General features: G+C 36.8%; 1 protein-coding gene across 2 annotated transcripts; it reads right to left on the bottom strand.

Annotated features, from left to right (window-relative positions):
• Positions 1–3,825: 3,825 nt before the first annotated feature.
• INTS13 (integrator complex subunit 13) lies at positions 3,826–25,148 on the bottom strand. Of its 2 annotated transcripts, XM_042795459.1 has the most exons (18): positions 24,737–25,148; positions 23,131–23,362; positions 21,626–21,700; positions 20,609–20,811; positions 20,259–20,339; positions 19,023–19,113; positions 17,229–17,357; positions 17,060–17,083; positions 15,489–15,573; positions 12,761–12,850; positions 11,695–11,784; positions 10,069–10,247; positions 9,120–9,290; positions 8,585–8,739; positions 7,356–7,586; positions 6,086–6,225; positions 5,334–5,469; positions 3,826–4,521 (listed from the first exon to the last, which is right to left on the bottom strand). In XM_042795459.1, exons 2-18 carry the CDS (start codon positions 23,353–23,355, stop codon positions 4,482–4,484), a joined length of 2,145 nt encoding a protein of 714 aa, XP_042651393.1. In that variant the 5' UTR covers positions 23,356–23,362; positions 24,737–25,148; the 3' UTR covers positions 3,826–4,481. The 2 variants fall into 2 exon arrangements, with proteins under 2 accessions (XP_042651393.1, XP_042651394.1); XM_042795460.1 differs by lacking the exon at positions 17,060–17,083 and having other exon boundaries at positions 24,737–25,146.
• Between the last annotated feature and the right edge of the window lie 192 nt (positions 25,149–25,340).

The following is a 25,340-nucleotide window of genomic DNA, read 5'->3' as shown; positions in this document are numbered from 1 at the left end:
ACATTTCATATAGTGAAGTCTGCTTTGCCACTACAAAGCCAACCGATGGGTCTTTCAACAGTACTGTGCCTACACTTCAAGACAAGAATGACTCCACAATTAGGAAGACCCTATCTGCCCTACTAAGCACTCTCTGTGTCACTGTTGGGGTGGTTCTGATAATACTGGTTTACTCGTTTTGCAAGTATCACAGGAAGATTCCTGGGTTGCAGTCTGTGGCGTTCCAGAGAAACACCCAAATAAGACATGCTGATGTGGAACTGGATGTCTTGAGACCTCGCAAAGCACCTGTACACGAGTGCAGGACTTCCCCTTCACCTCAGTTATGGATACCACCTTCAGTGCCACTAACCTCCCAAGAGCAGTATTCTAGGTCAGTAAGACTGCCTCACATCACACCGTCTTTCCAGCCACCAAAATACCAACTCCCTCCCCATTATCACGAGGGTATGACTACGCAGAATGACAAGGGTAATATCCAAAGACTTAAGATCTTTTAAACTATACTAAAAGCAAATCTACAAGACAATTTGTACTAGAATGTACTATCCTTATTACTCATAGGCAAAGTCAAAAGCAGTTAATGTTTTTATCATTTTTCAATTTAAAACAGAAGATACTTAACCTATAGCTGAGGAAGAGGCAGCAGCAAAATCAGAACCCTGGAACTAAGTAATAGAACAAAATGCTAAGTAAAGCAGGTAAAGTAATCTATAGATGAGGTAGAGTGATATGCCTGTACAAGTCACAACAAGAAAATATATACCAAGCTGATGCTGGTGGGAATGAGGGGTCACAGCCAGTACTGAGTAAAATTAACTCCATTATGACTCCCTGATTCATAAATACATATTTTACATAGAAGAGGCAGGACTGTCAGAAGGATCATCCCAAAACATGGTTTCCACTGAAATTCAAAGGCACTACAACCCTTGAGTCTGTGTCATCTTGGAATTTTAGATTAGTATTTTCAAAAAAATGCATCCAGTAATTGTCCCCCTCTCATAGGTGACATCTATCTTCAATCTTTCAAAATTTTTCGTGTTGCTATTAAACACATTATATGTAGCATTTATAAAGGCAACAATATCTACTTAATATGAAACTCTTCCTGTTTGGTAATTGTGTACTTTGTAAAATACATTTTAAGGTTACGGGCTCGCTTTCTAACAGTAAAACTGGCTTTCCTATCTGCTTCCACTCATGACTGTTCAAGGACCCTATGGAAAAAAAATGTGTAGAAGTATTCCTAAAATACTTTAAAATATTTTTAAGTCCTTTCAGTTTAATAGATTGACACAAACTTTAATCCATAATTTAAGTATGGATTAAACTATTTAATCCTTATCTTCCAATTTTAATCTGTAAACTATTTTAGAACTGAGAAAATATTCCTTGAACATGAAAGCACAGCATGAAATAGGACCAAAGTACCACCAGTACCACCACATAGAAAGGAAAGGAGATACATGTAGAACGTCCTTTCCAGAACTGCCACAGGACCTCACTGGAGCAGGTGGATAACCAAAGAGCCTCAGACCACCAACATGACAACTCTGGAGACAGTTTTACTAAGCTGTCCAGGAACAAGAACTCACAGGGTCACTCTCCTGTCATGGTGAGCTCTTGCTGACACGGTATGTAGTACCCACTTACTGTTCTGAGGAACTCCAACTGAGCAGAAGGTATAGAAGCCACCCCGCATACAAGGCAGCCCAACCACCACAAACACTGCTCTAGCACAGTGAGCAGACACAAGAGAGCAGCGAGTTAGCCAAAGAAAAGCTTTTGCAGGCTGAAGAACACAGGCAAATGCATACTCTTACTGTGAGAAAACCACACAGAACTGGACCCAGTTTGGGCACATGTTGCTGACCAGTCCAATGGGAATCCAGCCCAGGGATAGTGGTTCACTTTTAAATTATAGTGCAGATTAATGTTTGCAAACACCCAGATGCCAGCATGACATACCACCACAGGTCCCTGCAGGATCTGCCAGCTTGCCTTCTCTCCAGACTTCTCTCCAAACAGCAACACTACAGCTCAACCAGCAATCACAGCATAGAAAAAGAATTTGCACAGCTCACTAGCCCCAAGTGTACCAAGAGCTACAGGACCAAAGTATTTGAACAGGTTAGATTTGTGTGTATCTTGTACATGCACAATGCACCTCTAGTTACAACATATTTGCAGGAGCAGATAACCAACATGCACTAGTTAGTGGTACATATGAAAACTGCTAACATGTTATGGTCTTTTTTGGGGGCAGCAGTTGCCCTGACAGTAGCGACAGAATTGACATCTTCTTGCATGACTAGCACTTGTCTGGGTTTAGTGTTGAATAACTTTTTGGATAAATACAAATTCCTCTAGATGACTACCAGAAGGCTTTTCAGAAGTCATCAAGATATAAACAAGCTCTAAAGGTTGATGTAAAAGTCAAAGCAGCAGTAATTCACTGCAGTCAATAGTCTCAACATAAGATTGGTAAAATATAAATCTACACAATTACTGCAGGAAACATCAGCCCTTGTAGTACCTCATGTCTCAGGCTCTTCAGTACTTAAAATACAGGCCCACAGTCACCTTGGAGAATCAGGCCTTGTTCATTTAATCACTTAGTCTGAACTGGCAGATGTTCCAAAAGTGGAAAATGTAATTAGTAAGCAAGCTAAACAAATATATATTTTAATAGCAGAAGCAGAATTTCTCTTTTCCTCTAATAAAGTATTTAATTCCTGTGTATATTTAAGGACTGCAGCTGAATATTAATGGCACATCAGGAGAACCAATATGCAGTTACCCAAGGCACAGTCTAAACTTTTCCATTATTCTTCTCTAGACTAGCAACAAATTGCAGGAAGGTGACATTTACATGCTTTCTAGGTTCTGGACATCAAAGCTGCTTTAGTAAACAAGAGAAATACCCAGACTGATACACAATACAATCTCATTTAAAAGAAAAAAACCAGAAACTCCCAAGAAACAATAATTACATCGTAGTTTTCTCCGTAACAACATCTCAGATAGGATATCAAGAGATGTGATGATGCAGAACATACTATTTTCAATTAATTAGTGAAAATAAGTCTTCAGACTTTAGAATTTCCAAAAATTACACATTGCTTCTATTAAAGCTCCGTAAGTTTTAGAATATGATAAAAAATATTATCATGCAAGTACTCTTTAATCACTCTAGAAATGGTTCTAAAGTCATTTAACAGAAACTACATCTGCATCACAGTGGCTAAATAATCACCTTAAAACTACACACTTGTAACAACACAGCTGAAGAAAGGACTCAGCTACTAACATAAGCAAAGAATACTTGCATATTTGTGTTCCGATCTCGTTATCATGAACTAGGGTATTTAAAGTTTCTGGTGAAGAAATATTAATATAATTTAATTTTAGAAAAGCTGACAAAGATGCATCTTAAGTCAACTTGAACTACAACGTAGCAAATCTGAGACCTTCAGTTGACTTATACAAGCTCAAACAAGGCAATGGATGCAATCAGAGGAAAGCTGATATAATTGGAGAGCTTAGCTATTCATCTTTCCTTAGCCCACTCAAATTGACCCACTTGGAAGCCAACCTAAAGTCTTACAAAGCATTTGATCACAAACACTGGGTGAGAAAGTTTTCCGATTTGAGAATTCTATTAAGAGGCTCCATTAAGAGGCTCTACTCAAACTGAAGACAGATCATCTCCTTTGTCATTTCACATCCATTACTATTCAGAGTAAGTCTCCCCATGGCTTTCAAAGAGCTCAGACCTAAAACCGCAGATGTGTTAGACGGTATATTTAATCAAAAAAATAATTTAATGATTAGCAAAAAGTTTATTTTACTTTTGCTTACAAAGACTTAACTTCAGCACAACAACGTGAAAGGCTTTGCTTTCATTTCTAGTCAATTATTAAAAGTCCTTAAACCCACAATTCTATATGTAAAACCACTCACTCCCCCCACCCCTTAGTTGAAAACAGATACCAGCATTTTCTCAGCTCAGTGACTAGGTACTCAGTGTACTGTCTTTTCCATAATTCTGGACTCCTGAGGAAGTTTCATATAAATAAAAGTATTCATGAACCGAAATTAGCAATATTAGCAGTTAATTATCAATTACTTGAAAATTTTTTTTAAGCAGTCATAACTGATCTTCAAATATTAAACAATACTTATGGGAAAGGACTTTAAATCTGACTAACATTTCTGATTACTTGATTTAGTTCACATCAGTACAAGTTTTTTTCATCCTAAAAAATTAACTGTAAAATACTTCAGGACAGCTCCTATTTGCACACTATTCATTTAATGTGATATGTGGATTTCACATTTCATAGCAAAAATAAAATAGAAAAATGTAAAAACCAAAACAGAGCTATACAATCATACTGAAATGGTACCAATATCAATTCCAGCATTAAATATTTTTGCAATTTGGCCAAGTTTTGTCCAAAGAAACAAGTTAATCATCACTGCCGGCCTGCTTTTCCATTTTCTGTCGTTTCCATTCTGAAATGCAAGACAACAGTTGTTAAGACTTGTTATTGGAAATACAATAAACATATTAAGAAAAAAAACAGACAAATATTTTTTACTTCACTAACCATCCTGTCTCTCCCTGCCCTCAACATACACAATCTTATCTCCTCTTAATACTTCTTTAAGCAGCAACCACTACATAAAGGAAAGGTTTCTGCAAAGCAACTTTTCAGAAACAACTGCAAGAAGCTATCCATTATCAACCTCACCAGAAGACAAAAGCCCATATTCATGCGACCACGGAGAATCTATATCTAAAACTTGAACTTCAGCAGTTTGTTTCAAGGTCTTCATTTTCATCCTTCTTACACTGATTATTGACTACCACCACCTTATTTACTTAAGAGGGGGTTTGGTGTTTCACTATTTTTTAGTGGAACATGGTCTACTATCAATTTCATTACAGCACAGCATAAGATTCAACCACTCAGCAATATTTTTATATTAGCCATTCCTCTGGAAGCTAAAGCAAGCAACAGACTGGCACTAGAAATCTCAATTTAGCTACCGTTTAACCCCCTGAAGTTTAAGAGTTTTGCTGCAAGGGCAATCACTAAAGCACAGGGAAGACCATTTATCAGCTTTCAGCTTTGCTCAGCACAGATGCAGACAACTGAAAAGCAAACTACTCTAGTTCTCCATCAATACTGAGAGACAAAGGAATGTATTTATATATTTTAATCCTAAAAGAGTAAGGAGTCTTTTTAATGCTGTAACTGAAGTAATCGATATGCAAAGTGGAGGAATAACATCTTTGTAGTGATACATTTACTGATACAAACCCATTTTCTTCTTTCAGATGTTGATATAGCTCAGCTTTATTGTTGACAGAATTCAAACGACCAATAAATTCCTGGTGTTTCCTAGAGTTGGCAGTATTAATCCTGTTGCTCCATAAAGACAGCAAGGACATTGGCCCTAAAATTGCAAGTAAAGAGTTTAAGTGATTTAATTTCTGAATTCTTAAACATAATTTTAAGGCTTAGAAGAAATTACAGACTGTGGTAACACAACATATTAAAAGCGCTAATATTAAATAATCTTATAGTAGAGGCTAAATACAAAGTATGCGAAGTGGTAACAGCTGAGTAGTTGCTTCATGTGAGATTGTTCAGATTCTGTGTTTAAAGCAAAGACATCAGCTCAGCCCTTGTGACAGAAAACAGCTCACACCGAAGAAGGTAAGTCAGTGACAACTACTCATTCCAACAAATACACTGCTTAGGCATGTGTATATTTTAGTCAACAGGAGACTGATTTCTGATACCTGGCCTTAAATGATTTATCCAACCCCTGTTAATCCAAGTGCCTATCAGCAGACCCACACAGTATATTGGTATCTCTCTTTTTACATAAACCTGTTGAGGTTAACATTTATCAAGAATTCCTCAACAATGACTGTTTGATTAAAAAGTATCCTCAGTGACTTAGCTTTAACTCCAAGAAGATTCATCTCATTATTTTAGAAAATATGGACTGATACAACAACTTGTATCTGTAAAAGAAATAATCTGTTGCAATTGTTCTGGTTTACCTTTTGCCTTTTCAACTGTGGGCATTTCATCCATTGTAATAAGAGGCTTTTTGTTGGGTGGCTCAGGAGAATCAGGGGAATCTTTGATAACTTCAGCTTCTGCTAGTTCTTCTTTTTCACGATCCAAAAGACCTTTTAACCTTTTTGACAGGAAAGCAAAAAAGTAAAACAAAATATGTTAGCAGCACATATGATTCTCGATACCATTCTGTACTCCTCAAAGTTATACACAACCCATATGAGAAAATTTCTTTTGACCCCTTGGAAAGGGTGAAAAACAATATGGAAGAATAGCCAAATAATTTTCTGGATAAAGCCTTAAGGGAAGGATCTTAAAATAGTATTTCACTTAAATACAGTATAAATACTGCTAACTAGAGTTGATCATTCTGAATTTTGAAGGAAAGTAACAATGAATATAACAAATATCACAAAATTTCTTATTATCTTTCCTACATGAATTCAGACCTATTCTGTACCAAATCCCTTTTATCTCAGTCCCCATTTTTGTTACACATGTGAAAGTAAAAGCAATTATAGGAATGGATTTGATCAGAGGTGTAAAAAGTCATCAGCACGGTGACAGTAACGTACGTAAGAAAAGGTCCTCCTATCCTAAATGATCACAGCATGCACAAAACATGCAAATTAAGCTTACTACCACGAGGGGGTTTTGATCTCTTTAGAGCAGTAGTTTGAAAGACGGAAGAGAGACTGACAGATGCTTACCACTTAGACAAGTCACAACAACATGAATTATAGACAGTAGGTATACACACAATCAGTCCTGACGTTCAACTAAAGAGAAGAGCTCAATCAATCTGGATCGTTTGTCTACCTGAACACTAAACTATCTACAGATCAGGAGAAAATGACTGCCTATCCCAGTTTTCAGTCATGCTTTATATTTCTATAAAGCAGTTTAATGTCTAATAGGTGGTCCAGTTATGACAAAATCCAACAGCAGCAACTTCAAGCTGCAAAGCCCTGCTAAGTGGTCAACAACTTGTCCAAGAAACATACTGCCTGTAAAATATGTTACTTTGAAAAGTCTGATAAGCAGGCACTGCAACAAGATACCTTCCCAAGCTTAGTAATGGTGACTGATCCCAAAAGCCTTGGGATCCACACTCACTGGATGTAAGGCAATGTTACAGGCATGAATGAATCAAATTGAAACCTGCAACTGTTTCACCACAATTCCTATCCCCTTTGAAGTAGGGCAAGACAAAACCAATGCTACAGTTTTATTTCACTTCAGAAAATTTACCTTTCAGATTCTTGCCACGGCTTATCCGATTCATAGTCTTTGCCCAACTTCTCTGACTTATCTTCTTTGTCTTCTCTTTTTCTACCTCGTTTCTTGCGCTCCTCTTCTTCTGGGGGTTTGCTTCTGCAAGCCATCAAACATTCTAAGACTCGTTGGTGTTTATCAGAGTTGTTTATGTGTGCTCGTACAAGTGTCTCCAACTCATTCCACATAATCCGGTACTGTTCATCTCTAAGCAAGGCCAGAAAAAAGATATCACCCATAGGATTACATAGATCATTAAACCACTGAATAAACTAAGGTTAAAAACAGACTTTAAGAAACAAAAGAACCCCAAACCCAGAAGTAACTTTGAACAGATTCTCTGTCCTCTTGTACTGGAGGTCTATCCACCCGGGATTACTCCATCCTTGAAACCACATTTCATGTAACATTTCCCAGTTAACAAAGAGTTAAGTTTAAGTTGAAATAGGCTATGTCCACTGAAATCAAATTCTTAACTTCTACAAGATCTTACTGCCAACAGGCACTTCTGAATCCTCTCAGGTGTTTGCTAACTATGCAACATCAGGATATATTGAGGGCCACTTATGTACTGACATGCAAATTATTTACCATTTAATTCTTTGGATTGAAAAAAAAAATAGAAATAATTGTACCATGCTACTGTAAATAACTTCCAGTCACATGGGCAAACCTGTAGCTAAATTTCTTTTCCGCCAATTCTTGGAAATACAATGCACGTATCACAATGACTGACATACCAGGATATTCTATGTTTGCTTTAAAAGAGTAGCCCGTATTTTAAGTAATTGTTTCAAAAGAATTTCACTATTCTAATATAACCCAACTTTAAAGCATTGTTCATTTAATATACTTAAGTTATCCTTTTTATTAGTTTGAAATTATTCTACTTTCCTAGCTTGTGTCAATCTCTTACCTTTCTTGATGTCTATCTTTGCTTTTATATATTTTTTTTTAACATACTTTCAATTCTTGGGTAGTAAAATGATGAGTGGCTTCTTTTCCTAACATACAGTAATATTGGTACTGAGATAGCACCTAAATGATGCAGGTAAAATATTCACAGCATCTGTTTTGCATACATGCAACGTTTAGTTTACTACATATTACCTTTGGCCAAATTTAAAAAATTTGGTATGAAAACAATATCAATAGAATATTTCTGGAATAACTCCAGCATCAACAAAAAGAGATATGCATGTAACCTTTTTGGACCCTTTCCTCTGGTACCAACTGTTGAAATTGGCAGCGGATCATTTTTCCTCTCCATGTCTACCAAATTGTATATTGTTTTTTGACAATTCAGAACATCCTCATCAGTCATTGCTTCTTTTACAATCACACTGGCTAATGGCACTACCTGTAAGACAAAACAAAAGTCAACAACAAGAATATCTGTGTGTTGTAGGAGAGAAACAGGAAGAAAGAAAGAAATCAAAGGCAATGGAACTATGGAAAAACACATAAAAACACTCTTTCTTATCCTCACTATAGCAATAACGAAGCAGTTATAAGCAGATGCACACTTTCTTTACCCAGCAGCACTGCAGCTGGCAGGTTCAAATATTCCACCCTACTTAGATGACATTCCAGTGACAGAATACTTAAGTGAAAACAAAGCTGAAATGAAACTGATTTTGTGGCAAGTGCTTTATCATAAAAGAGTTAGTATTTCACTAAGTAGCAAGGTAAAACTTAATCTCGAACAGAATAAAAGGTTACAAACCCCATGGTACCTACAGCTTGCATGTTGAAGATGGTAGTCTGAGAAATAATCATAGGCCAGTAACGAGTATGTTTCTCTAACTGATCTTTTGCACGTTCCAACGGAATTTCAAGACTTCCATCGATCTTATATCTGGGCTCTAGAAAAGGAGTTAATCGGTTTTCCCTCATAAATTCACCAAAATCCTAATGATAACCAAACAAGATACAATTAGGCATTTCTCTAACAAAGTAACTTTCACTGAACGGGCAAAACAGCATAGTCACTAACCAGGTACCATTCCCACTATTAAATTTGACTGTAATAACCAGAGCCCTGTTTCAAGCTTTCACATGTACATTATTCAGCGTGAACACAAAGACAGTTGTATAAAAATATGGGTTAAAAACTGATGTAAGGTTTTTGATGCAGAGGCCTTTCTGGATCTGCAACAGTATTTCATGTATGGTAAGGGTTTTATTATATTCTTCTGGATGCCACGTCTGTTTGTTTACAACATATACAAAGGATATGTTGAAAAAAGAAAAAAAAAATTAATGCCAGCTGATTGTCTGCTCCATATCCAGGGTTCAAAGCTGACAATCTTCCTTATTTATTGTACAAACCATTCATGTGCAATCTATCCTTCTGACAAGCAGGATATAGCCTTGTGTGTATCCAGTCCACAGAAAAAACTCGCCAAGAAAAATGTTATTCTAGAATCAGAACAAACTTCAAATACTCATAGCGCTTCAAGAGGCAAACACTTCCTTGACATGGAAAGGATTGTAGGAAGCAGGCAAAACAAGCAGGTGTACTACTTTGTACTAAGTATGTATCAGTAACACAAAGAAAAATAGTTCGACCTTGCAATCCACTCCAGGTCTCCAGAGAACATATCAACATTGCCTTTACACATCTATTGCACTACATCTCTTGTCATCTGAGATAAGCAACAATTTAAGAAAAAGAAAATAATCTTACTGTAATCCGGTAGTCAGTGACTCTTCCACCACACCCTTCGCTAATTGATGGGGGATCTTCTAGAATTGATCGTGAGCTGCTTAATACATGCAGAAAAATTTCTCCTCCATGGCTGCTGAGCATGTGACTAATTACTTTAGAGCCAGATTTACGTGGCTGTTCCAACAGAACAGAACGACCTTTTGGAAATGAGATCGGTTTCATTAGTTACTGCATGCTGCAATTTTAAATTAAAAAAATACATATGCACAATACAGGTTTTTACCTACCCAGAAAGACTCTGAATCCATTAAAAGTTGTGTCTTCACCTAGCTGAACAAGAAACAGCTATCTCCTTTGAGTAGATACTCCATACGTTTACACAGAACAGTGTCATATGCTCTTAAATTTTACACAAAGATCAAAAAGCCCCTCTCCTGGACCAACCAATCACTATCTCTGTAGGACATTATTCTCAGGAAAAATAAATATTTAAAATATTAAAATGGTGTATTGTGTAAGGGCAGTTTGCTATTTTTAATTATTACAGATTATGTTGTATACTAAACTTATTTGGCCCTACTGGAGAAACTCTCTCATTAAAAGCAACTTATATAAAGTAACGAAAATAACCTCCTTGAGTATAAAGGTATTGATTGATACTATTTGTTAAAGCTTAAAATGGACACCATTTTTCAGAGAAATAAAACTGCCTTTGCCTTATTTCTAGTAATACACACTCAAAGGGTTCATTCTCCAAATAAGTTGTTTCTTATGAGGAAGCAAAAATAGAAGATCAGAAGAAAGTTATCTGAAATATGCTACTAATTTTGGTTCTAACCATTTTTATTACTCAAAGTACTTTTTCAGCACAGAATCTTTAGAGAAAATACATAGTATTTAATAAACCCACTTCACATTTATTTAGACAATCAAATGACTTAACTGAAGAAATCATCCCATTAAAAGCATGTTTGTAATGTAATTTTGTTTGCAAACTGTTAAAAACCCCACATATAATTAACACTAACTACATAATACTTGTTTTGAAGACATAGCTTTGGCTTACCTTTTAAACATGTATTTAAATGGCAACCTCTTACAGCAAAATTGTTCATGGCCATGGGCAAGATCTTGCAGATAAGCAAGACAAGTAGTTCTAACCTGCTTTCTGATCAATCCCAGTACACAGGGGTATGTCTGCATCAGTTGACCAACATAACTTAGTTGGTCATAACCCACTGAAGTTTTCTATAAGCTGCCCGGCATCTGCTAAAAATCAGGTATTGATTGCTAATATTTTGAAATACTCAGAGTAAGCATTGTGATCAAGGGCACTGAAAGCAGTGTTCCCTACTAAATAGCATAAAGTGAAAAGTATTCTACATTTGGATCCAGAAAAGAACTACCAGAACTCAATACTTGGTCCTTCACATTTTTCCTCCCATCTTCAAGTTTCAAAACACATTCCATTTACCTTTGAGTACATTTAACAACCTTCTCTTATTTATATGACATATTAAAATAAACTTGACATTTTTACAGTATACGGGCATTTGCTGCTATACAAACCAAAATGTGGTAAGTGCTATATTCACAATATTAAAAATTAAAATATTAAATAATTAGCCAAGGACTCAAATTTACCATTAAGGAGAAAGTTAGTAAGGCATGAAGAAGGTCTGCTATTTACATCTACTGGTGAAATTCTGTATGCTCCAGTGCAATAGTGTAATTCTGAAAAATAAATGAGTAGAAAAGTTGAGAGAGTAGTCCCACACACAGAAAAAACATCCCACAAAATAAAGAGGTGGCAGCTATTCCACAATCAGCAGAACTAAGGCCTGTCTCAATTTAAAAGTCTGCTCCTTTCACCAACTCCTCACAATCTTTCCAGTACCCACAATTCCAAGAACTTAATATATTTTGAAGCCCTATTTCCAGCAGGACCTCCAGTTCTTCATCTCCTGAATTATTTCACTGTAGAGTCACAGCCTTTTCTGTATTTCTCTTATCTATAGTTTTGACCTGTTGGCTCAACGAGTCACCACACCTTGCTGATAGCCTACAGGGTACATGAGCTGAATGGCCAGGTAGTTCCTGTGTTACCCTAAATCTTCCCTGTTTTTCTCTCCTTTACTCAGATTTGTGTAGAGATCTTACCCTTACTGAGATTTGAAAATTAATATAGAAGCACTAGTCTACTGATAGTATCATTGCATAAATTTAATTTCCTTACAAAGCTTTTTACTTAGCACTTTAAAGATTACAACTAAAAATAATACTTTGATTTCCCCCTGAAACAAGAATTAAAACTGAGAAAGACTCAATTTCTCAGAGCTGCCATGTTAGGAAAGCACCACTGTGGAACCGGCAGGGTATAACTGGCCCTGGGGGAGGGCAAATCATCACTTAACAGTGTAGTCAAGGAACAACTCCATGATACTTGAGAAGATTGAAAAAGCCACCAACAAAAACATTACTACCCTTCTCACCTCTTACATAAACCACCACTGATTAGCCAACATCAGGAGAGCATCATATGACCATGAGTAAAGCAGGGTGCAGTCAGCAGTAAGGCTTATAGAGCAAAAGGTAATGCCAGCATTAACAAGAAGCAAATTATGTCCTTTTCAGATTCTTATCAGTGTATGGAGAGAAGTGTCCAACACAAGTTAGGAGTATCAGTTTTGTAAAATACCATGTTACCTACCCACACTATTTGTTCGAGGAGTACACCATTTTAATGTTACAGTTTCTTTAAATGTGCCTTCTCTGCTATTGCCACCTAGATGATTATCACCTGCAATACAAAATTAGACAAAGCGTGATCAACTGTATTTTATTACAGCAAAAAGCTGTAAACTTCTAAAGTACAAAATATTTACAACATGATGTATAGCATGATTTATAAAATGTAATCTAATTTTAAAAAGTTATATCGATCTTCAGCAAAAAAAGTTATTAGCAGTGACAGTTGAAAAAATAACTTTTTAAAAACAGAAGCCATTGCATTTATTTTAAAAATCAATTGAGCAAACAAAATACTGCAGCCCTAGAGTATGTTCCATAGGTTTGTTTTAACATTTAGAAAGTTAGATATGTTTTATCTATAACAGGCATTTTTTCTTCCTGGGGTTTTAAGATAAAATCTTTTTTTTTAAGTTTTTCCACACAAATCAGATCCCTTAACAGAAGTTAGAGTTGATCATTTCTTGTATGTATTATATCCCAAAGTCAAACCCGAAACTGTTCTAAAAGCACATTTGACAAGTTGGGCTTTTTAGAGAAAGAGGAATTTTTTCTCATCATCCAGTATCTTTTCTATGTCAGTTTTAATCTGACCATCTCTCAACATGTTTTACTGGCCGCAGATGTTTTATCATGAAAATACTTTCATACAATGTCTCACTGATAACTGGTCTGGCAAAAAAGACCTGAAAGCCTTAGACAGTATCAGTAGTCCTTAATATATTAAACTATGTTTCTACCACTGAGTTTTGCAATTCCCCATGATCTTTAACTCACATTATCCCAGGAAAGAATAAACTGAGTTTTGCATGAGGTTTCAGAATTGCAATAGCACAGTCAAACTTAGTGTGCTCAAATTCGCAACAATTGGAAGGAACGAGACACATACATCAACGTGCAACATTATATGCAGTATGTCAGAGTTGCGTCTAACCTTTCATGTAAGAAGTTTTATTTCATATCAAAGACATTTACTCACAAAAGATCCATTTGATGTGCTTACTAATCATGCAGGTAACTTGAAAAAGTTGTTTGTTTGTTTTCAGTTAAAATAACTGGAATCATTTGAGAAAGTGTCTCAGAATATCTAAAGGCCATATTCACTTAATCTAAAAATTGCCCAGCAGCATTTCACAGAAATAAGATGAATGTAACTGAATATCTACCTTCCTAGCATTAGAGCTATTACAGCTCAAGGATTTATTTACAACAAAAAGAAACCAATATTTACAGGATCTAAGAACTGACTTTCATCTCTGAGTTCCAATGGAAAGAAATCAGAAGAGGAATATTGCAGTCAGAATTTGCTTTTGGCTTTTACTAGCAGCTTTATTGCTTGAGCTAATAAATATTACAAAACTATTTCTGAGCCCTTACGACAAGGTTTTATGCTTTCAACATGGTAACAAAAGTTTAAGGTGAGTGAATTCATTACTGTAACATCCTATTCTTATTCCCAATCTTTAATCATACTCTCTACTAAAACATGAAGCACAGTACTTGTAGATGATAATGAGGAGTTACCTCCTTTTCCTCAAAGTAATGGTATGTCCCCTTAAGACCTAAAGAAGGCACAATCTTCCTAAAGCTACTTATGGACCACACGATTTCAAACCTCAGAAAAGAAATACTCACTCTTTGTTAAATGACTGACATAACTCATTCGTTAAATTATTCACTAACTGGAAGTTAAACCATGATCAATTTTCTAATATGCTTTAAAACCACGTAATATAGTTTTGGATAGTGAAACAAATATCTACAGCCTATATATAAATGCACATATTCTACATAGTAAATCAGACTAAGCTTCTAATGGTACTGAATCATATACCAGAAGTTACAATCAATGTAGTAAGAGAAAACAAAGCACATACAGGCCTTTAAAAGCTTCAAGTGAGACTCCAGCACTGAAAAGGCATACAGTCTAAGTATTCCGTAACACACTGGCACAGGCTGAGGGTTTTCTCACTGCTTAGCTTTGCTTTTAATTCTAATACCAAATTTTTAGCCTGACAAAACTTTACATCTAGCACTGTTTCTTGAACAGAAGGGTTTTGCATAAGGCTTAATGTTGTGTTTTTCCAAACTCAGTTGAGTTATTAAAAATTCACCTCAGAGGAATACCAGATAACAACTCCAAACTTACAAAAAGGACACTAGTTATTTCAAGTACAACAAGAAAGCTCAAAAGCCAAACAACTATTGCCTTTTCCTAAGCAAATACTGTCATAAACAGGCCTATGTAATGTAATTGATGTCAACTATTATTACTTAAGAGACAGATTAAAATTTCAATTGTGCAAGGACTTTTCCATTAATACCCACAAGAGGTACTTTCTTTTGTAAAATAACTGCACATTTGGTGTCTCATCTACTTTTTATACCTCAGTAAGAAGTTGACATGTCCCTCAAATCTCACACAAATATCCTCAACATATGTGAAACCTTGTCTGATGAATTTGACCTGTTTTTTCATTGTTATATCCTTATTACTATATTAAAATATGCCAGTAATGAGTAAAACTCCAATGCCAACATTACAAATCAAATTCTTGGGTTGTAAGGAATAACTGAAAATACATTAATGATGCCTGAAATTTACATCAATTTGAAGCCTGCAATCTTTATTTGTGAATATTTCCAACAGGCTGATCAAAAGCCACTTTTGGAGGACTATTTCTACTTACCACTCTTTAAAAAGTCAACATGTGCCTCTTTGTGATGAAGCAGCTCCACATCATAGTTGGCTGATGTGTTAGCATGTTGTTCCTCCTTTGAAAGAGAAAGGTAGAAAGAATACATGTAATTATTTTATCTAGAAGTTACTGTCTTCATAAATGATTCTACATTTACCTTTCACTCCAGAAGAAAACAAAAAGTCTCCAAAGTGCAGACAACAACAGGATTGCAATGTTGAGGAAACTGTTTGCACTCTGACCTGTTTAAAGATGCAGCCATCTGCTTTTCCTCTTTTCCTTTTTCAAAACCCTATGGTTTCCTCTTTATACAAATGTCATGATAGCATGCATAGTGTAAAACATAAGTAAAAAATGGGCTTAACTACTTTTATTTAAATAATAATTGAAGTTAAGGAATTCTATGACATACTGAATACCACCAGCAGTTACAACTTACTGAGTAGCAACAAATGGTCACTGCAGAACAGATTGGTAGTTGCTCTTCATAAATAAAAATCTCAAGAATCCAAACCAAAAGCCACACTTCGAATCTATTATCATTTCCTTGCACCAAAGGTATTTAAGAGGTTTATTTACAGCTGCAAGTTTATAATTTTAAAAAATAGATGTTTGTAAGAGGATACTGCATCTTTAAACAGCTGCAGAGGACTAGCAAAACCAGAACAGTAACCTTGGTAACTTACTCCAAGTTTAAAAAAAAAAAAAGAAGAAAAAACCACAGAGAACCCAACAGAGTCTATTACTATAAGGACAAAGGCAGAAGGGAGAGGCATACCAGCAGCACACAGGTCAGAAAGTTACAGACAAGGTATTTGCAAACTTATGTCACATTTATGCCATGACCCATGTCAAAGTTTCATTAAAGCTGTGAAAGTAATTCTTAATTTCATGTTTTAACTTATAAAATCCATACAATACTGCTAGTTTTCAAAGATGAAAGTAATGATTGACAGTATTAAAACTTGATGAATTTTAAATCACGAATGATTATCTGTGCCTGCCCTTTTTGTTTGTTTGAATACTGACACTTCTGTTTCAATTCTCTTGCTGCCTGATCAGAAAATTACTGTAAACTTAATACTTGAAATTCTTCATTGCACTGATTTCCCTCCCAGTAGCAATAAAAAAAATATTAAAGATAGGGACATACAGAACTTTGAACAGAACATGTTTCATTTAATATCTTTCTTAACTAGATATTATCCCTTGTCCCCCTGTTTCTTGTTTATGAATCTTCAAACTGGAAAACCTTTAGTTAAAAATCAGCTACTAGTTACAAACACCTTTATGTTGGGTGGGCATGATAATGAAACAGAGGAAAAGAGACTCACTATGCCACTATAATGCACAAGGGTCAAGAATATCTAAACACAACTAGAAAAACACAAAAGAATCACAGACAAAGTAATCTGAGGTAAATAAGCTTGTATTTATATAAAATAATACAAACAGCACTGAAATAACATTTGTATTGCTACATCAAAAACTGAGATTCAGCAATACAACAGTTTGTTCTGTGATCCTTCTTTACTTTTTCCCCCTTCTTTATTTTTACTAACCTGGTCACAGACATTGAATGTGGGCTAATAAAAAAAAAAAAACAAAACAGAAAATATGATATGGAGAGAAAAACAATGTAAAAGTTCAATTAAAATAAATATTAGAAGTTTTCGAACAAATTTAGAAATGATGCAGCTAGTTAACACAAAGCTACAGACACAGTATTACCTTCATAGGAATGTTAGTTATTGTGGTTGAAGCCAGATCAAAGTGCTGTTGTACTAAAACATTCAGTTTTGTAGCCAGATGCCGTCCCGCACGGACACTGTGCACTTCACTAGTTAGAACAGGTGAAAGCTAAAATAAATTGACAGAGAGCATAATAGTATTAATGGATTAGGTGCTAGTATCATGTAACAGTTATTATTTTGAAACTCTAAAATAAAAACATTTATACTGCTAAGTTTGACTAGAGGGAAAAATTACCACCCAAAAGCCCAAACCATAGGAAATTAAGAAGAAAGAATCAAAAATTATTTCTCGTTCAGAATCTTGCAGGTTATGCCAGTTGTTATAGTTTCAGTTGCTACAAACTGTCAGTAACTTAGAAGTGTGCTAAAAAACTTGAGTGATTATCTGTTAATAGGAAGAATTAGTATCACAACATGGGGAAGAAATCCTCTTAACAGCAGCTCTGGGCCTAGTTTTTTGCTCTTTCACTTGATAACAGGAACAGAATTTTTATATACCTACCTGTAAGTGCATCATATATACACAAGGGAAACACAAGCCATAGGATGTATTTGATTTTTCCCTAGCCACCAAGGGCACTGGTTTTAGGCTCTAAAAAAAAGCCACATACCAAAAACAACCAACCAAAGAAAAAAAATAGTGACAAAGATGACTGTCTTAGGATAGTAGTAGCCAATTTATTCTCTTCCATTCACACTTCATTTTTTTAGCACAACTACAAGAGTTTTGTAGAAAAGAATCTCAGGAAGGTAGCTATTACAGTCCTTTTTTTTTATTTATTACATAACATGCAGGACAATAGGTCTTTCACATTTAAGAATAAGACTTTTTTGTGTCTTTTCTTGCAGACAGCACACTGAAATACTGAGCAGAGCAGACTTAAGATCAGAATAATTACAAACGTTTTTGTATGTACTTGGTTTCAAACAACCACCACTAACCATAGAAGTTCACAGAGCACACATGCTTTTGTTACTGAACAACTGAGATGTTGATACAGAGAAAAATTTTTTATATGCAACCTTTCACCTTTTGTAAAATAATCTTTAAAAGTACCTCTGGGGTATTTCAAGGATTTGATGAACTTCAAGCATATTTTACATTCCTACAATGTATTACCCTTTCACTTGGAAGCAGGTATGCTTTCCAATACTTTTCATTAAAGAGGCATTCTGCTTGCTAACAACAAAATTTACACACAAAAGCTCATTTTAATTTCATGAGAAAACTATTCAAAACTGAAAGGCTAGAAATGCTAATGTGTTAGTCTAGATAACATGGATCACAGTGCTAAACCATAAGTAACATTCAAGAACAGATATTTGGGAGAACAAGGCTTGTGCTAGCTGGCACCTTACACTTGAGTAGCAGGAAAGTTACTCAACTTATCTATTCAACATACCAAGTAGTTGATGGTTTTCCACCAGGCTCCTAACTGCACCTCCTTCCCCAAAAAAACAAACCCAAGACTATCATTCTGTGGCATTAACGGGCTTCACAGCAAAATGAACCATGAATTAATACAAGAAATTTAAGTGGAGAAATGGAAAAAGAGGATACCATGTATGCACAAAGAATGCAAAACAAGAAAACAAAGCATACACTTTAGATGGTAACTTTTCAAAGAATTATCACCTGTGCTTTTTCCTACACCTTACTGGAGACCAGAAGCTCAAAATGTTATTGTTGAGAACTTAATGTGCACTGTCTATTTTGAGTTAGACATGGTTCCTAATCCTTGGATAAATTTTCTCATTTTAAGCTCCTTACCTCTTTTTTAGGACGATCTGAAACAAGGCTTTCTTCACCAACTGGGTAGGTGTGGATTAAAACCAATTCACATTTCTGAATCTGCATTAGACTTAAAAATAAAAGCATTCTATTTAGCCTACAGTGTGGCAGACTATCTCCTAAAAATTAGATTAATTTTCCCAATATTCATCTAATTTCCAGAACAAAGAACCATAATGATGCATTACAGCATACTGTTTCTGAAAGCATTCCGTAGAAGCTGTTACATCCATGAGTTTCAAAAAGCACACAATTTTTTTATCAGAATAAAAAAAGGTGTAACATTTCCAGCTCTTCAGATGCTGTAGCACTGTGTCTCTTTTTGGACCTATCAATGGAACAGGTCCTTAACTGGTGTAACCTGTTCAGCTTCATTCAACTGAAAATTGACACTGCAAAGGACTTGTGTCTCCAAATGTGCACACAGGTGATGCCAGTGAACATGAAAACAACTATTCAAATATCCACTTATCTCCAAATGCAGCTGGAAATGTGGAGAGATCAAGACATTGTTCCACATCTCTACCTGGAGGAATGAGACCACTTTTCTGTCTTTACGGCAGACTTCGAACCCAATTCCCTAGGACAGTATTCTTTATACATACAGGAAACTGCAATTGCAGCAGGTAAATATAGTAGATTCCTGCTTCTGTTCTTTATGTGCTTAAGGGGCAACCAAGAATAGGATCTCAACATACTACACACTTTACAAGGCAATACACAGTCCCTGGGCCTAACAATTCATTGTTTAATTAGACAAAATATATGGTCAAAAGATTACTTCTCATTTCAATAGATTCCTTTATCTCAAGGGAAGGGTCAGGCAACACAATTCAGAAATTAAAAACTAGTTTCAAAGGAGCTAGCTATTTTAGTTGAAAAATTAATGTAAAATTACTTCAGTGTTATCAAGAAAAAATGCATCAGATGCATTACTGATTATAAATATACTGCATATAACAAGGCACAGTTACAGGTCTCATTTTAGAGCAAGATGTACTGTCCTATGAGGATAAAAGGTGATACTGAAAAGCTTATGATTACTCAACAGCTCTAAGTCAACAATATCATGATTCAGCAGTTCATTTTACATGGGTGTTCATTCAAGCAGTTCATTAGAATAAGTTAAGTGACAAAAATACATCTATATTTCATAGAAGATGTAACAGGCATGCACTGGATAAGAGAAACTATCTTTGTAAAAAGTATACTCACTGATCTGAATTGGCTGCAAGCTTGTTATGCTCATGAATGGTTTCCTGAACACAATCCTCAAGCATCCGAACATGACTGTCACTAGAAAAAAAAATTGTATTTTTTAAATGCAGGATAATCAATCCTCCTGTTCAAAAGAAACATGCCACTAAATACTCTATTTCAAGTGTGAAATTTCTGGTTTGTTACTGTAACAGACCTCCATAAATAAAACCTTTAATAGAGCAAGAAATGATCGAAGAACACAAAAAAGCTACTTAGGGCAGTAATTCATGACAATCAAAGAAAGAATTCTAAAAATATAGGAAATAGCTTTTCTTTAAATGGTAGAAGCACATTATCGTACATACCTTTTCGCATTAGTAATACAGATTATTCTTCCTCTGTTTCCAACACGTTCTGCATTCTCCATGAGCATGGTTCGAGCCTCATGCTGGTACTCAGTTATTTTGCAGAGTGCTTCAACTGCTGCAACCAGACCATGAAGTATGCTGCAGCACTCCGGATCTGCCCGAGGATTAGGTGGCCCAACAGCTGCTAATGCTGCCATCAGCTAGTTAAAAAGAAAAAAAATTATTTATTCAAAGTTACTTTCCAGCCATTTGTTAAAATAATCAGTTAAGATGAAAGTCATCATTCTAACTTATTTTACATGAAAATTAATATTGTTGGGAGAAAACCAAACCAGAACAATTAAGAGACCATTATATGTTGCCAGCCTTCTGGAAAACATTTGGCCCTAAATTACCCTTTGCAATTCACTTCTTGTTACTAAGCCTTAAAAATATAATATTCTCATTTATTACAGAAAAATAACTAGCTATAATAAGTTATATCCAATACCTCAAAGAAATTCTAATGTTATCAGGTGCCATCTGCTCTTATTTTTTTGAGAACTTGGAAGTTCGGTTCCTCCCCAAAGTAAGTTTTTCAGTGGATAAGCCCATTCAGAATGAAACAAAATGAGATCAAGGAGAATATTCACAATTTCTTTTTAACATGGTCTATTTGCCTAACATGCAAATGTAAAAAAAAAAAAACAAAAAAAAAAAAAACAAAAAAAAAAAAAAACAATTTAAGATTCAAGAAGTATCACCAAATTACAGAAGAAATACATTGGTACTCTCTTCATAACATTTATTTTAATATGTAACTATATTCAAAGCTCCTGGATTCTTTTTAAATTATGTAAAAACTGCCTATAGAACAGTCCAGCCTCACAGGCTACTAAAAACTCTGTTATGCAGTAACTTCAGACCAGATCCACCAACATTTTAATTAACCAAAATTATTTCATATTGAACATAGCAAGAACCTGCTATTTATTCCACAACTAAACTAGACTTACAAAACAAAAGAACAATTACCTCCTGCAAATTCTGATCTTCTTGAGTCCAAGAATTCAAGACATGAGCCCCAGAATCACTCACAATAAAATTCACCTAGAAGGATCAGAAAAGCACATGTAAGGTAAAAGCCAATCATACAGGTAACAGCCATTACAAGGCTACTTCCTCAAACCCAAACATGAATTACACCTCTTTCTTCTGATACTCTGGAGATACATGCAGTGACAAGCCAAACTAAAAATAAGACAATAAAACCACAAAAAGCACCCACTCCTCCTATATTCAGTTACCCCTTCAGCAACATTATGCTTAACTTAAAACCGTATTTTTAAGTCACTAAATCAATCTCTACACCAGATTAGCATTGCATGATATTATGAAGTATTTTAATAATTAGGTAATATTTTCAGTAAAATACCTACAATAACAAAGTGAATTCTAATACTGCAATATTGCAAATCATTCTCCAAAGACTGATACAGTAGATCACAGGGGTAAATATCTAACAAGATTTAATAAACTGAGTAAAATATGTCCTAAAGATGACAAAAAAGTCAAAAGGAAGCACACCTTCCATCTCAATCCGTTTCCCATACCACACAAGCTCAATTTCAACCAACTGATTCAAATCCATTAAGTATACACTTGATGTAATCCCATAATGGGACTTAACTGTGTATCAAATGCTCTAAACTAGAGTTTAATTTAAACATCTGTTGTCTGGAAACCAGGACATGCAATCCATCAAGGCAGTGCAGCTGACAGGCATCAAATCCCTGAAAAATCAAATCACTGAACTACCGGAGGTTTTTGTTAATGCCCAGCCTCTGCTTCAGCTGCTCTGACACAGCCAGTATTCCATCACTAGTTTGTACCAGTATCACTGTCACAAGATTGTTTAACTGCTTTTTTTTTTTAAGGGTAGCTAACCTTTAGGACATTGCACAGTGGCTTACTCAATAATGAGGAAAGACCTAATAAAACAAGGATTAATTATTTAATTTATGATACAATGTTACAGAACCCACCAGGTATTTATTTTTCTAAACAAAGAGCTGTGTGCCAGGAAGCTCTTTCACTTTTTCAAACTAGTAGGTTAAGGGCAGCCCTACCTTTTCCTAAAGCCCAGAATTCCATAAAAGTTGAGACCAAGAACCTTATGAGGCACTACCAAGCGCACTTAGAAACAAAATTCTATTTGAAGCAATACCTCACTCAAGTTTTATAAACTTGGAACTCAGCAGAAGACAATAATTGATCTCTGAATTACCTTAAAGCACCTCTCCATGTTTTGCACTGAGTTAAAGGTCCCCAAAATAAGTACGTAATGGGATTCATATACTACTCAAACCAATTTAAAATAGCTATAAAGTATATCAATAGCACAAAGAAATTTTTATATAATAAATTGTATCTGACCTTTTAATCTAGCCAGCAGCTAATGATATTAAAAAACTTCATTAAAATGGGAAACATCCCTTATGCTATCAAGTATCATATGCAGTACGGCTAGAAGAACTTACCAGTTTCTTGAAAGGGAAAATATCATACATTATTCTACAGTACTCCATGGAGGATTCCACTGAACAGGTCCATAGCGATTTTGATATGGGTGCAAGAGGTATAATTCCTTGGGTCCTATTCTTTACTAACATATCGAATTCAACGTGTTGTCTGCAGGATTCTGCCATATATGGGCAGTGATCCACAACAAAAACAGTTTTATGAGACTCAGAAAATATTTTCATTTTCTTCCTAAAAGAAACAAGACATTAAAATCAGAAAGAAATTACACATGGGAAAAAAACACATCACAAGATTACTGTGCAATTTATATAGCATAAATTTATCTTCCTAGGATATGCAAGTTTTAAAGATGTTACCTCTCACATTATTCAGATTACATATTGCATATATTAGCTCCTTCAAAACTGTTAAGCTTTTAAACAACCTACAAAAATTCCCATTTTAAGTATCTATTTACATGGACACAAGTATTCTCTACAACTCTTACTGGACTATACATGTAGTATACCAGATTTCTAACCAGAAGAAACTATTTTTTCTCAGAAGGAAAAAAATATAGAAAATATGGAAGTATGCTGTTGAAAAGGCAGTAACAATGATGCACAGTATTACCCTCCCCACTTTTCTAATTAATAGAAACTTCTATGAAAAAAAAATGACAGAAACTGCTTCTATTTTAAACTTATTTCCTAAAATAAGCAACGTCAGAGAAAAAATAATTTAGGATTAGGCTATGCAAACCTTTAAGTAGCATAAATATCAGACTTTCAAGTAAATTTTCAGCCTTTGCTTTGCTAGGTACATCTTTATTTTTAAATTAATATTTGCATCTATACTTTGATCTCCCACTGACAGCCATACTAAGTCTGAAATTATAATACAAAAGTTTCTTATCCAGCAATATTCATAGAAGTACTCCTTGTATTCTTCCCAAAGACGAAGCCTAAGAACTCTGCATTGAAGCGTGGTGTGTCTTCCTCTTTCACACCGACAGACTGAGTTTCCCTCACCTATTGCATCACTGCCAGGAAAACTTTCGAAGCGACCATAACATCAGATCCTTGTGTTCGGGTGGACTTCACAACTCGGAGACCCAAAATACATACCGAAATTAATCTCAGACTAGTGCTCCATAAGTTACTAATGTAAGGCCAAACACTCCTCAAACCGATTAAGCTTCTAGATGTTTCCACAGCGCTTCTAGTACAAAAATCTACTCTGTCCACGCAAATCCTGCTGAATTACGGAACACACAACTCCCCAAAATACATACGAGCTCATTTTAAAAAGAGTTAAAACAAAAGCAACGAGGATTTACACAAATCGGGCCGCCCGGGGCGGGGAAGGGGTGGCGGACAGATTTCGCAGCCGCCCTCAGCAGCGGCCGCAGCTGCCGGGGCACCCTGCACCCCCCCCGGGGGCCGGCCCGAGGGCCCGCATCCTATCTTTAGCCTGGCAGAGAGCCCGAGGGGCCGGGGAGGCCGCGCCGGCGCCTCCCGAGCAGACAGGCCGGCCGCAGGCGAGCGGCGAGGTTCGGCGGCGGCGAGGTCGGTCCTCGCCCACCCGCGGGCGGGGGGCAGGGGGAAGCGAAGCGTCTCGTACCTGGGCCGGCTCCTCCTCTGGTGCAGAAGTCCCGGGCCCGCTCCGCGCCGCGCCCGGGCCCGGCCGCGGGCTCGCTCGGAGGAGGGATGAAGCCCGCGGGCCGCCCTAGATTGGGTCGGGCGCGGGCGCCTGCGACCGGGCGACCTCCATGTCCCTCCGCCCGCTCCTTCCTCTGCCGCCGGCTCCGCGGCGAGGGCGGCGCCCAGCTCCGGCCTCCGCGCCCGGCGCCCGCGGGGGTGGGAGAAGCGGCCGAAGCCCCCCCCGCTCCGCCCACCCCTGAGGCCGCGAGACCCCCGCGCGGCCACTTACGCCCAACGGCTCCCCCAGCGCTGGCGGGGGGAGCGCCTCTCCCCTCACACCTCCCCGGCCGCGGCGGCGGCTGCCCCGGCCTCACTCGCCCCCCATGCCCGGCCCCAGCCCCGCCGCTCGGCCCTCAGCCGCCCGGGCGCGGGCCGCCCCGCCCCGCCGCCAGACACCGCCCGCCGCGGAAGAAGAGGAGGAGCCCCGCGCACCACGATCTCGCGAGACGCTCCACGCCGCGCTCTCCCCGCGGGGCGGGGAGGGGCGGGGTTTTTATATGGGAGGTGGCCAATAGGGAGGCGCT

The sequence above is a fragment of the Tyto alba genome, unplaced genomic scaffold, assembly GCF_018691265.1.
Source record: "Tyto alba isolate M040663 unplaced genomic scaffold, T.alba_DEE_v4.0 Super-Scaffold_21, whole genome shotgun sequence".
In the NCBI taxonomy this organism is placed as follows: Eukaryota; Metazoa; Chordata; class Aves; order Strigiformes; family Tytonidae; genus Tyto; species Tyto alba.
Note: the sequence above shows the minus strand (reverse complement) of the source record. Positions and strands in the feature narration are given on the sequence as shown.